A 14456-nucleotide genomic window follows, 5' to 3' on the forward strand; every position below is an offset into this window, starting at 1 on the left:
TTCTGAAAGCTTCTGTGCTGTAAGCATAACTAAATACTGCCAGATCATTTTGCTCTCCATTAGTCTTATCTCTTTGTCCTAGCACGCTCCAAAACCTTATTAGGCTTTTCCCCTAAGGTAACTGTTGAAACGCCATCTCAAAGCCATCATTTACATGGCATAGATCCTAGATGTGGTTTACTCCAAATAAGGTGTGTTGCATAAGCATTTGCCTCCTATTTAGTGCCACTGAAATAACTGAAAAGAAAATATTGAAGGGATCAAATGCATTCACTTGTATTTTCAAAGAATAAACATGCAAGGACTAGAGTGAAAAAAAAAACACACAGTAATGCACACTGAGTCCTTGTTGATACCATTCATATTTTCAAGGTTCTCACAAAAGCTGTATACAGGGGGATTTGGCTTTGACCTTAAAGCAGCTTTTGTGTCCATTACTTGTAGTCAGAAGATGCTAAAATTGTTGGAATATTGATAGACTGGAATGAAAAAGAAAATGTTTTTGTTCTTTTTGTTTTTTTTTTTGTTGTTGTTTTTTTTAACTGAACCCTCTGTTAAGTAAAAATGTTTCATGTCAGGGCAGCGTATTTGAACTCATATTTTTAATTCAGCCATCCTCACAATAATGCCATCAGAGGTCAGAGGAAGCCTAGATAATGTATCAGCATACTTACTGAACATGCATGTTCGGAGCACACACAATATTGCACCTATTGATAACACAGAATGTCTGGGCATTTAGATCTGTTAAAGGTACCAGCATCTTTAATAATTCAGTCCTTATCTCTTGTCTACACCAACTGACTTTGCAAGACATCACGTAGCATTATCAGGTAAAAAACTTGGAGGACCTGGATCAGATCAGAGTAAAAAAAACAAAACACTTTGTGAGAGCAAAGAAAGCAGCAGCCTTAAATTTTAAAGTCTGGCTACAGACAAACTGCCTTTTGTTTTGCATGCTGTGACTGCAGCAAACATATCTGATTCTAGCTGTCTGATTAGTCAAGACTGTGGCAGATGTAGTTATCTGAGATCAAAGTTGAAATCATGTGTAGCGCTGCATGCCAGGAGAACTTAAGCTTCTACACAGTTTAAAGCAAACCTGAAACAAGAAGCAATTTAATTAAAAAAATAAAGAGAAGAGAAAACAGCAGAAGGAATGTCTACCTTCAAAGAGAAAACCCAGTAAGCCCTCCATTTCAGCCAATTACATTACAAAGCAAACCAGATTTTACCAGTAACAATGATGCCCTACAGTGAAAAATGAAGCAAATTCATAAAAGTAATGGCAGACTTAATAGTGATTTAAAAGCCACCTTTGTCTTCTGAAATGAACATATACATAGTATGTATAGTTATTGAAAAGTACAGAAAAGCCCAAATGAAACACAAATGTAAGGGAAGGCAAGTTCAAATTATTACCTCTAAAATAGAGTACTAAAAGTCAAGACATTGTTTTTGTACAGAATTCCACTGCATTTTTTTATTCTCTTAGAACTGATCAGAAAGCTGCGTTCTGGTTCATAAGGCTCAGCTGTGAAACAAAAGTAATCATAAATAATGTTAAAATGTATTCTAAAATTCTTGTTTACTGGGACTTGATGTTTAGAAAGGCTGTAAAAGATTATGGATACTACCACACACAACTACATTTCAAACTGTTTCCCAAAATTTTGCTGGACCAACCACAGAATGTCACTCTTTCAAGGATATGTTGTGCAATGTTACAACTGTGTGCCAGAAGGATCTAAACTACTGCAGATGACTGAATCCATTGAATGGATGCTCTTTATTCAGTCTCTCCATGTTTTTGCATGGGTATTAACTAGCTTTGGTATGAGGCCCGTCCATTGTCTGCTCGCTCTGCCCATCCTTGCATGATATGAATGAAGATTAGTATGGATAGTCTGAATGAACCACCCAGGGTCTGGTGTTAATATGTTGCAGCAGGAAATTATATGATGTCACTGCATGTATAAGTAAACTAAATGAAACACAATGCAAGAGTTGAATTCAATATGGCTAAAGCCGGTTGTAAAAGATGTTGAATGAAGGACAAAGGCAGCCTGTTAAAATCAATATGTCCACTTCCTGTTTTAGTGCATGCACAGTTTTTCAAGGCCACACAACTGAGCATTCTTTTTATCTTCTGTTCTCCCTCTATGTTTGTGTGATACACCAAGAATGATTCATGTGGGATATCCAACAAACAATGCCATTATAATTTGTCATTTCTGCATGCTTGGCTCTCTCACTTGTGGTGGAGATTTGGCAAGGTCATCGGATTCACCTGACCTGCTGTAAGGCAGCACAATGAGGGGCAAAAGGATAATACACATGACACGGATTGAAATGGATTGCAGTCTTATATTCCCAGAACAGTACTCCAACAAGCTGATAGCTGACTGCACATAGCAGCCACTCCTCATCGCTTCTGTTTTCTTATTAAACCCGCTGTATCCTCGCTGTGCAAAGCAGTGTGGAAACAGAAGCCACAATGGTGTTAGAGCAATGCCATGTGACCAAATGAAGCTCTAATCAAACAAAGAAGTATCTGTGAACAAGTGCTTGAGCTTACAACCACCCTGTACTCTTGACTCTAATTAAGACCACATTTTGCTGAGGTCAGGGAGGGGTTTTAATTTAAAAACCATTAAGTTGTGCGCATAGTCAGGACTTGTGTGGCATCAAAAGCAACTATCATTTTAATTAAGTCTTATCTTTACCCAATTTCTCTGGCACAAGACATCGTCATAAATTCTAAATAACAACTTTAAATAAAATGAACGTAACAAAAGGTACTGACTTGTGAACTCAGCAGTAATTTGTGTTGGGGTGGAAAATTCTGGAAACTGAAACAGCATTTACCTATCGCCTAGAAATGGTAACAAATGGGATATACAGGACATTGTGGACTATATATTTCATGGTTAATGACATTGTGCTGAAGTTTTTGTTCTCAATCATAAAATTGGTTAATAAAGTCTTCAAAAAGCATTGCTTTATGCTACATGATTGTCTTTTGGGCAATAGACAATATTGTAGGAATATTTGTATTGTCAAGTAGGCTGTGTGTGTGAAAAGTCTGATGAACAGAAGAACCCATTGCTGCTTTCACACTTGCGCAAGCATTTGATACTAGACAGGAACAACATCATGTGTTACTTGTATCTTGAGTGATGACACTCAGTGCTTTCAGTGCATTGTCATTTGTTGCCTTCTATCCAATATCTTAACAGCATCCCAAATTGATGTTGAGGTAAAGAAATTATCTTGTTCAATCTTCTTATGAGACTCAAAAGCTGTCATAGTAATCGTGAGAGCTTCTGTTAGGTACACAGCAAAGTGCCACTTTCATCCCTAGTGGCCTGCAACCCCTCCATGCATACAGATGGGGAGCGGAGAAAAGAGCAAGAGCACATTAGTAAACAAAGCCAATGTGGCTCAGTGAAGTTCAGCTTCTCATTAATGTTAACACTTTCCTCTAAAAGTGCACTATACAGAATATTCTTAAAATACTGACCATAACATAACACACAGTGGCTTGTCTTGATCCTATTTATTGCTATCATAGTCTTAGCCCAATTTGACTCAGCCTTTAACATCAATCTCCAATTGGTATGGAATCCAGTGGCCACTTGCCAAATGCCTCATTCATTGTTTTCTTTGTTTCATTCTTTAACTGCTTGTTCTTCAACATGTTTGACAGGATGTGTGTATATTAAAAATATGTTTCTTGACAGTAATACATTTTTATTCTGTGAAGTTGTATTGTGGTTAGACTGGACATTAATTAATTAATCAATTTGCTATTCCATCTTAAGTACAAAGAGGTATTATATGTTGATATGGGAGAGCACCAACTGCTTGGCATGCTACCTTGGGGGATATTTATCCAGAACTCATGCATAGAAGTCTTTAGCATATTATAGCTGTTAATTCTTCATATTCTGTTGATAGATTTTTTATTTCAACATTTTAAACTGTTGAACTAAGACCTTTATATATTTTACATTAAAGAAATGCCCTGCAGCCTTTAAAAGTGGTTAACATTAATTTAAAATGATTCACTACTGGATTTTTGTAAAAATCTACAAGTTATTGATGCTTCTTTTAATTAAAGACATCAGTGTAAATCATTACAGGTAGAGGTCAGTATGACATTTTAAAATGTCAATTTTGATGGTTCTAGACTTTGAAGTAAGACTTTGAATGAATGAATTGTCAGCATTTCATAAATTCTCGTATGAAATATAAAGGTGAAAGACATTCTGATCAACTGACTCTATTTCACAGGGTTTAACTGGTGACTGGCTATTTATCAGAGCACATAGTCACGTGATTACTGTTTTAATGGAAAGTCAGAAGTATCCAACCTCAATTTATGGTTTTCACATTCTACTCCATAATAATAATAATAATAATAATAATAATAATAATAATAACAGATTTGCACACACAGCGCAAATCTGTGTGTGTAAATATAAGGAATTTATATTTACAGCAGATTAACACAAAGTTGTTGTTTTTTGTTGGTTCCTTTTTTTGGGGGGGGGGGGGGGGGGGGTAATTGTGAAATACAGGACCCATTTGATGGAATTCATATTAAGAATAACATTTTTGAGGATGATAATTTTTTTTCTTACAGCACCATTCTATTCATTTGAAGTTGTCCTTGACCCGAAAAAACAGAGAAACAGTAATCTCATTTGAGAACACTTGGTCACTTGAATCATCAAACCCTACGTCAACAAAAATCATGCCTCAAGCACTTCTTACCGTGGGAGGAGGGGCAAATGTGAAGCTCCGAAGTAATCATAAATCGTACTCTGATGGGAACAGTTTGAATGAAATGACTGTGAAATTGACCAATTTCGTTTTTGGTTTTTTTGTTGCCTGTCCCATCTTATACCAATGAAAGCTAAGATTGTAATATCATTTTAAATGCCTGTTTCCTTCCTGTGGTAATCAGTCCCCTAAGAAATAATTATTTTCATCTGACCAAATAAAAGTGTCCTCTATATACGCCCCTGAAAGATGCACGGTGGTTCCTGAATCCGTTTGTCTATTAACTGTATGAATATGCGAGCCCTGCAGGCTGCAGACCATATGCTCCACATAATACATGCAAGTGATGCTACCTGGCGATTAGAGAGAAAGAGAGAGAGAGTACTCCAGGAGCTAAACAAGAGAGAAGATATTAGAGCGAATTCAGCCTTTTGTTTGAGTATTTGCAGCTTTAAATATTGTCCCCCGTGCAGCACCAAGGAAAGAAAACACCGAGGGAGAGGAGGAAAAAATATATAGGGAGTCTTGGCTGATGCATCTGTGCAAGAGCATCCATTTCACGGCGATTACAGTTCGAACCTGAGGAGACGGTGCGCATTTCTTTGAGAAACACGGTGCTTTTCTCTCTCCTCCGAAGTCATTTTCCTAGAGCGGCTGGCGGACGCAAAGACACGGTTACGGGATTTCATAACGAGGCTTTTCGTTTGAAGCAAAAGCAGGTCGAGCGCAGTTCCAGCAGGCTATACTGCGTCTTGTTTGTGGAGTGGAATTTTGCGGTCCCTAGCTCAAAACGCAAAGGGGAATATCAGACATTCAAGTTCCCTTGGAAGTTGCGCAGTGATATAAAAACATGGGAATTTGTGGTTATCTGGCGGTGTCTGGGAAATGCCTTGTCGTCATCGGACTTAAATTGTTATTCCTTGTACCTGCAGGAGTTCCAGCTAGAAGCGGGGATTCTGTATTAAAAGACAACATCACCGTCAGACAGGGAGACAGCGCCGTCTTAAAGTAAGTCTCGGATTATATTTCATTGTCACATCACTAATATGATTTCCTCTTGTGCAGCACGGGAACTGATTCCGTCTTTATAGCTTCTATGTCTTGGTCCGAACAGCTAATCAAGCCCGGTACTACATGAGTTACTAAAGGTCACCATAACCTATATAAGAACGCACTAGTGCTTGTTTGTTTTAAAGGTGCACATGCAGAAGATAAGTTATAGCATGCCTAACTCGGTGTTTAGCCCATTCTGCTCATTGCCCTTGAATGTTATTGATCTTACTGGTTAATGTCTTGTTGAGGATGCACAGAGCTGAGGTGCTCAAATTGAAAATTAGGAGGGGTTGCGTACCCTACTATTGATTTGCTCATGTGATACAAATACAAATGCAATTATGACTTATTTTCATTTTATTCATACTCTTTGTGAAAAGCTATGTGTTGTTTTCATCTTTTAAGAACTTTGAGTGGTTAACAGTGTTCTTATCAGATTTAACACTTGTATATTTGAATCTGTGTTCTATTATAGCACTCCAGCATATGATTTAACTATGTGTCAATGTTGCATTTTATGATATTTTATTTTTTCTCATCTCCCCACTCTGCACTGTGAGATTATTTTTGTTTGAGTGTTGCTGGCTTGCTGTTCATTTTGTTTCAGAATAAAGCAGGTGCGGTGTTAGAAATTCAGAATCCCTGTGAAAGAATGACAGATAGGGTACGGTACATTTGCCTACCCACATGAATACATACATAAATACACACCAATATGTAAAAATAAATGATATGTATTTATTAGATTTTATAGATTGGTGACATATGTAGAGAAACACATTAATCCAGTAGCTTTGTTTTCTGACATTGTTTGGATCAATAGTTTTTAAACTTTCACACATTGTTAACAATTAAAAATAATTAATATGGATCTTTTTCTTATGTGAGAGTCACTTGTGAATCATACTTAAGTAGACAATTTAGAATTTCATTATCTCTGCCAAAAATTGGTCTGTTCTGAAAAGATAAATAAAAGCAAGCAAGTCACTCATGTTTCAACTCCAATGGCTCTTTTACTTACCTGTGAAGCACGCCACTTTGCTGGAGAAACCACTGCCTACAAGCTTTAAGAGCTCATCTTTATCAGACTGCGATGAAACATTTCTATGTTAAAAGGGGTGGTCAATTCCATAATTATAAGGGAGCCTTCATGCTCTTTGGATGGGATTATGAGTGATTTGATGAGGATGAAAATATTGCAAATTATATACTATGGTTGTCATATTGACTTGACATTGACTTAATTTACATCATTTCCTCTGGGATTTACAAAGTTTACGCAGTAAATAGTGTGTATTTGTATAGCGCTTTACTTGGTCCTAAGGACCCCAAAGCGCTTTACACTATACACAATCATCCACCCATTCACACACTGGTGATGGCAAGCTACATTGTAGCCACAACTGCCCTGGGGCGCACTGGCAGAGGCGAGGCTGCTGGACACTGGCGCCACCGGGCCCTCTGACCACCACCAGTAGGCAACGGGTGAAATGTCTTGCCTAAGGACACAACGACCGAGACTGTCGATCGGACTGCCGATTACAAGACGAACGCCCAACTCTTGAGCCACGATCGCCCTGTGGCTTTTAACTTTTGTACTTTTGTACTTTTAACTTTTTACCTACCTGTATCTGGAAATTAGATATTTTTAAATTTAGTTTGAATGAGGATGAAATTGTAATAAATACAGAAAATGAAATGCTGAAAGTTTGTGACAGTAAGCACATGAAAATAATGTAATCCGTAAATGTGAAGAAGGAAGCATATGAAGAAAAATGTTTCTGCTGCAGATGTAAGTATAATTCACAAGCAACTCAATAGACACAAACTTCTGTGGCTATGTAATTATGTAGTAAAATTCTTATGTTTATATGTTGTGGCTCAGTACCTTTGGTTGTCAGAGTAGGGCAATAGAGTTCAAATGACTCTAGGCTGCCTGACATGAGGTACTTGGACTAGAATTACTGTAATGTCTTTTGGACGCTATAGTATGTGGAAGGTCATCATGTGTCATACACTGGTTGCACCCCTATGTAGTCCAAGATGGAACTCTGCCTAGTCTTCATCTTTTCTTCCCTGTTCTACTCTGGTAATCTTTTAGTCATTTCTAGCCTGTATAAATGATTAATAGAACTTGTTAGGTAGCCTGTTGGATTAACTAAAACCAGCCATTTCATACTCCTCACGCTGAATGGTGACTGGCTGAAATCCACTAGCTCCTTTGTCATGCTGATGTCAAGCTGCAAAAGGTTGTGACTGTAGCAGATGTTAGGTTTTTGGCTCCTTAATATTCTCCTTTTCCTATCCTAACATGTACACCCCACAGCAGAGAAGTCATCAAAGAACCTGTTGCACTGCCATGACCCCAAGTTCAATCTTTAAAAGAGAGGTTTAGAAATTGAACCAAAAGCTGACAATAGAGTAACCCTGTGCTGCGCCACAGTGTATCCAATACGCTGCCCTTGAGCAAGATGAGCTGTCAGTGAGCTAGTCAGTCCATAATGTAGGAAACCATGCCATCCACATGCATTGCTTTGAGCTTTCCCCCAAGCAGGGGCCACTGGATGATGATGAGGCCTGTGGAGCTGCTATGCGATGGCATTGTCCATGTCCACATTTGACAGCTACATGCCTAGAGCACCCTGCAAGGCTGATGCTGTGAGCCCCCTCTGCCTTGCCTGTGATGAGCCTCATCAACCAAATGGCAAAGATGCAGAAGCTTGGAAGGACAGCAGGTGTTGAGATTTGGACTTAGAGAGGTGGACCAGGGGCAGCAAGTTTTGGACTGGAGGCAGAGGATGAGGGCAGCTGTGGAGCTGACCTCTGATTTGATTGTTTCATTTGACATGAATGGCAACACTGTCTGTGTATTTATTAAACAGTCATTTAATAAGATTAAAACACTGCTACAATTATATTCTAATAACACATATTTGCAAATAAATTATAGCACTGAGAAACTGCATATTTGGGGAAATGCATTATTGCTTGGAAGGCAGCCATGATCTCATTTGTTGCATTTTCCTGACAGTAAATTTCTTCAGGTTATCAAAGTTGTCCTAAAACAAGAAATTCAAACAATGATACATTCCAAGCTGAACCAGAAAGTGTTTCTATCTCACATCAGGAATCAAATATAGTGATGCGAGCCAAGTGACAGCAGCAGGTTGTCAAGAGTTAAAAGCTTTTATTCCAGGGAAAGTACAGCATTAATGTGATTCTGGCAATACATTTTAAATGAACGATTGCTGCTTCCGAGCTGTAGGTAGAAGAATTCCTCAAAGGTTATTTTGCTTCGACTAAGCTTTAATATTAAGACAGTCAAGGGCAACACAAAGCAGTATCATTCTGACATAAAGAAAGCCACTGCCAGCGGGAACTTCAGAAGATGTGAGCAGCAGAATAATTAGCATCATTCAGCTCAGCTTTAGAAACAATATGACTTTTTTCCACAAATACACAGATCACCACGAAAAAAATCCCTGGGTTGCACATATTAGAGAAACAAATCAGTTTAAAGCCAGTATGTGTATATTATACAGGTATGACTGTCTTTAAGGTAGAATGTGCAGCTGCGGGTAATCCCAGCATTTTTGCACAAGCATTTCTCTTTTCTTTCTGAATAATAAATACTGTGTTGTCAAAAGGTATTTACCCCCTACTCTGATTTCTTTTCTTTGTTTTTTGTTTTTTTTAAATTGTCACCCTTACATGTTTCAGATTACCGAACATATTTTCATAATTGGACATAGATGAGTTGAATACATAGAAATTCGGTTTTAAAATGACGATTTCACGCAAACCTACCTGAGCCTATTCAAAGAAGTAATTGTCCCCCAAACCTAATAACTAGTTGTGCTACATCAATGAGTCTTTCATATCAATTTGGCCAACTCGTCTTTGGAGAATTGTTTTCAGTTGAGGCACATTGGAGGGTTTTGAGCATGCATGGCCTGTGTAAGGTCATGCCAGATCATCTAAAGTGGATTTAAGTCTAGACCATTTAAAGCCATCTCTTTTTAGCCAGTCAGAAGTGGTCTTGCTGGTGTGTTTCAGATCATTGTCCAATTGCATAATCCAAGTGGACTTGAGCTTCAGGGCAAAAACTAGGGCCCAGACATTTTTTTTCTGGAATTTCTGGTAGAGAGCAGAATTTATGACTCCATCAACTATAACAAGGTGCCTAGGTCCTAAAGCAACAAAACAGCCCTAGAGCATCACACTACCACCACCACATTTGATTGTTAGAATTATGTTCTTTTTAGAAATTGGACAGAACTTTTCCAAAAACCAAAAACTTTTGACTTGTCACTGCACAGAATATTTACCCCTTTGGAGATCTTGAAGATGTGTATGTTTTTTGGCAAATTTGAAATGAGTCTTTGGGTAAAAATGGCGTACATGGGAGAGTTCCACGCAAAAAACACTCCTGGCGAAAAATAACACAGTCTCCTTTTTGTTAAATCTGAATACTGAGCTAAACTCAGGCAAGTGAGGCTCGCAGTCCTCGGTTCTTTTGTGACTTCCTGAATGAGTTGTCAATATGCTGTTAGAGTAATTTTGTTAGGCTGGCCACTCCTGGGAAGGTTCTCCACTCTTGAAGGTTTTCTTTATTTGTGGATAATGACTCAGTAAAGATTACTGGATTCCCCAAGCTTTAAAATGCATTTGTAACCCTTTCCACACTGACTTTGCTTTTCAACTGATCTTGAGTTTAATTTTTTTTTTCTTAATAAATGAAACGATCATTTAAAAACACCCTGTTTAACAAATAAAAAAAAACATGATTTGAGGAAAATTCACATTTTGTGTGTTATTTGCAAAGAAAAAAACAAATTCTCAAAATATAAATGGAAATAAATCTCCAAGGGAGAAAATAATTTTTACAGCACTCTATCTGCTTCTACTTGTTTAGTGAATGACTTGTGGCAATCATTAAGTACCAAGATAAGTGGTTGTGCTGCATATTGCGATGGAGATAGTAGGCAGTAGTACTGTGAAAAATTTGGAACAATATTACCAGTTCTGGAGCCAGAGAGCACTATATTGCACTGCCAGTGGCTCAGTGGACACTGAATAGAGAGTAAAATAGTGTACTAACAATATTTATTTACAATTAACAACCCATCCCTGTGTTTATGCTTATTACGTTCATGGTTGTACTGCATGAATGTACCATATACTTTAAAGCATAATTGTAAAATATGTTGAGTTAGTAGTAAGTTTAGAAAGGTTCTATATAAATGAATATAATTTACAATTTACCTGCTCTATAAAAACATGTACAGAAGGCTTAGTCATACTACCTTCAGGCTAAAGCACCTAACTAGACTTGCTAATGCCCATTGAAATGCCATGGCTAGTGAACTGAGCAGTTTGTAATACACAGCAGGTTTACATATCACCATGCCAGCTGTTGTTTCATGTAAATAATTACTGAAAGTAAAAAACAATAAAGAATTCAAATTACTTTAAATTGAGAGTTTTTGTAATAAATGTGAGGAACACGTGATTTTTATCCACAGCACTCATGCTAAGCTACAATTCTTATCAAATGTTTCTCAAGTTATATTTAGTAGTTGAAAGACACCTCTGTGGCACAAGGTGTCACCATTCAATTATTTTCACCTGCAAGTGAGGAGCTCCACTGGTAGGGCAAGACATGCATGTGATTTACACTATCCTGAACTAGTGAAAACCCAAGGACAACAGAATATGGCTGACATCTGAGTTACTGCTGGTCTTTTATTTAACTGTAGAGTGTTTCACGGCCATTTGGTAGTGTCATTTTGTTTGTATCTTTAACTCTACGTGAGATGTTGCTCTTTGGTGTATTCCCAAAAGTTAATTCTGTTCATCTGGATGTAGCATTTTCAGTGGGATTGTTTTTCCCCCACTGAAAACGCTACATCCAGATGAACAGAATTAACTTTTGGGATCTATTTACCTGGATGATTGAGCATGCATCAAGACACTTTGGTGTATTCTTTGGTGTATATTCAGCTACCCAAATCGAATCACTTCAATGATATGGGAGTTGTCCATATTTAAAGGTTATTCTTTCTCATCTCTGTTTGCACTGGCAGTGATGAGAATACAGTGGAAATGAATGGGTCACGCAGGATGGACCTACCCTGTTTGATAACCACAAACACTCTGCATCATTCATGCCTTTATTTCCTCTGTGTTCTGCGAGTCACTGTTGATATTCATGGCAGTGGCTTTGGGATGCAGTCATCCAGCTGATATTTTATGAGACACTGATTGGAGGTCTGGCTGGAATCTGTTTGAGTAGGTAGGTGGTAAATCCTGTTTTAGATATAACCATTATCCTTGAGGAGAGCTCTGTCTCTAGCTTAAGTCTCATTATCAATGAGGGGTAAACATGAAGTCATTGTTGTTCTGCTTCAGAAACCTCTGAAAATATCAACAGAGAGCTTCTGCTTTCCTTCACTGCCACTGAATATTTCACTGACAGACCATTTGGAATATGGCTCGCTGTGGCACTTCTCCCAGCTCGATAGATGAGCAGCAGAGATGGCTAAAACACTGTGTGGCTGACCCTTGGCACATTCTCTGTTTTAGCATTGTATAGTAGAGTGTGGAGAAATGAATGGTATGATGTCAGGACTGTCTGAACAAAGGTGCAACTTGGGAACTGGCACAACCTTTTTTAAGAAGATGTCATTTGAATTGTCTTTTGTACCAAGTCAGGTTGGGTGACTCACTATATATGTTTACAGTGAGACATTGTTATGTCTGACATCAGGCTGTCTTATGGGGTATTACTACAAAAGCAGTAGTTGGGTTAAACAACTTGTTCTTCCATTGGTACATAAGGTACAAATAACTGTTGTAATAGAAATATAATATTCCAATTGCTCAGTTTTAGACACTATTGCAGACACTTCTTAAAATACATGTTAATTAGGTCTATATAAATACAAATATATTTACTTTTTCTCATGGTTTTTATTTCAGTCCCTTGTCCACAGAGCTTAAGGTTATTTGTGTTGACCTCAGTGTTGTGAAACTATTGACTGAATTTTGGTATGCTTTTTCAGATGGAAATTTCTAACACGTAGTCTACGAACTTTATGTGCTGAAAAATGAACAGGAAATCTGGGATTAAATTAAATGGAAAATCACTATCATTTTTAAGGTCAAGTGTCTAGTAAATTAAACGATTAGTGAGTTTGCATTTTCTGGTATCCAAAGAGGTTTTGCTGGTGCTGTTTTGTGTTTTAGAAATAAAAATGTAATATCTTGAAGTCTTGTAGGTTGGATAATACAGGACATCCATAATATTATTCCATAGACTAAAGAATATAGAGTCAAAGATGACTAAGGGGTAACTAATGTACCAATAGCTGAGAGATTCTTCCATAAGTATAGCTAGTCATAGCTCTAATACTTATTTGATTATTTATTTGATTTCTGCCATAGATATGACTATACAATGATGTTGCATCATAGTATATTTTGTTTACTGCAGTTATATGCTTGCAAAACACATACTGGACACGGATATTATACATTTGTTTTGCAGTGATCACTGCAGTTGTATGAGACTGAGAAAGCTACTCATAATTACTTGTTATCCTCGTCATCCAAGGTGGAAGTGGATCTTAAAGCATTTTTACTGCTAAACAAAGACATCAAGACATGTAGAACTGACCAAAAGAACTCCAGTATATTGAGCAGTCTTCATGTTATTATATGTTTGCACAGTACTTAAAATGCATACTTACTGGGCTGGGAATGTAGTGCACGCAGAATGAAGGGTTGATTTCTAGTAAAAGGTGTATTTGTAATTGTGGCCATAGGCTTATCTGTTATTCAGTAGAAACTATCATGTATTTTGGCAGGCTTTTGCTTATTCCCAAGACAAAACCATTGAGTCACCAATGGAAATCATTGGCCTGGAGAAACATTTGAGGCAAGAAACACTGGAATGCTAAACTTCCTATTCTTTTCCTGCATAAATGAGCCCCATACATTATTCAAAGCAAAGGAACTCCTTGACTGAATAAGTATCCATGGCCCTGTGAAACTACACTATATATGTGTAGGCTTCAATCAGTCATGACTGTTGCGCCATCTAGGAAAAAAGACAGCCAAAGCAACAGTAGCTTAATTGTATAGAATTACTTAAAGCTTGTGCCATTTTTCATAAGAAAGAAATGATTCATGCTACTTAGACCTCTTTGCAGTCCTACAGTGTTTTTTTTTAAGTCAGCAAGTCATATCTCATGATTGTAAATATCATTTAACTACCTCCTGCCTCTCTGTCAACTTCTTGTTTAATGTTCACAAGTTCACAGACGTTGACTTAAAACACTGTACTGCACTATGAGTACACTATTAGGAAGATAGTCACAGCTAAAAATGGTATCAGGAATATGAGCGGACAAGGACGTATTAAAATGGAAAGCCTAAGGGTAGGCTAACAAGCATGGAGATGCTAAGCTCTCTCTTCAGCCATTTTGTTTTCTTTCATTCAGTGGAACAAGTGTTAAGTTTGACCTATATGGATTCAGACATATATGGACAGAAAATGCATTGTGTCAGTAAAATACTTTCTAAATCCAGATATATTAATTAGTGATCTTTAA

General features: G+C 37.5%; 1 protein-coding gene across 1 annotated transcript in view; it reads left to right on the forward strand.

The window, feature by feature from the left end:
- The first annotated feature begins 5515 nt into the window (after positions 1–5515).
- opcml (opioid binding protein/cell adhesion molecule-like) overlaps positions 5516–14456 on the forward strand; it is a 269728-nt gene continuing 260787 nt past the window's right edge. Inside the window, exon 1 of the mRNA XM_080866698.1 lies at positions 5516–5796. Coding sequence (XP_080722824.1) covers positions 5639–5796 — 158 coding nt within the window. The 5' untranslated portion in view covers positions 5516–5638. The remainder of the gene's footprint in view (positions 5797–14456) is intronic.

This window comes from Rhamphochromis sp. 'chilingali' (assembly GCF_963969265.1).
Source record: "Rhamphochromis sp. 'chilingali' genome assembly, chromosome: 19".
In the NCBI taxonomy this organism is placed as follows: Eukaryota; Metazoa; Chordata; class Actinopteri; order Cichliformes; family Cichlidae; genus Rhamphochromis; species Rhamphochromis sp. 'chilingali'.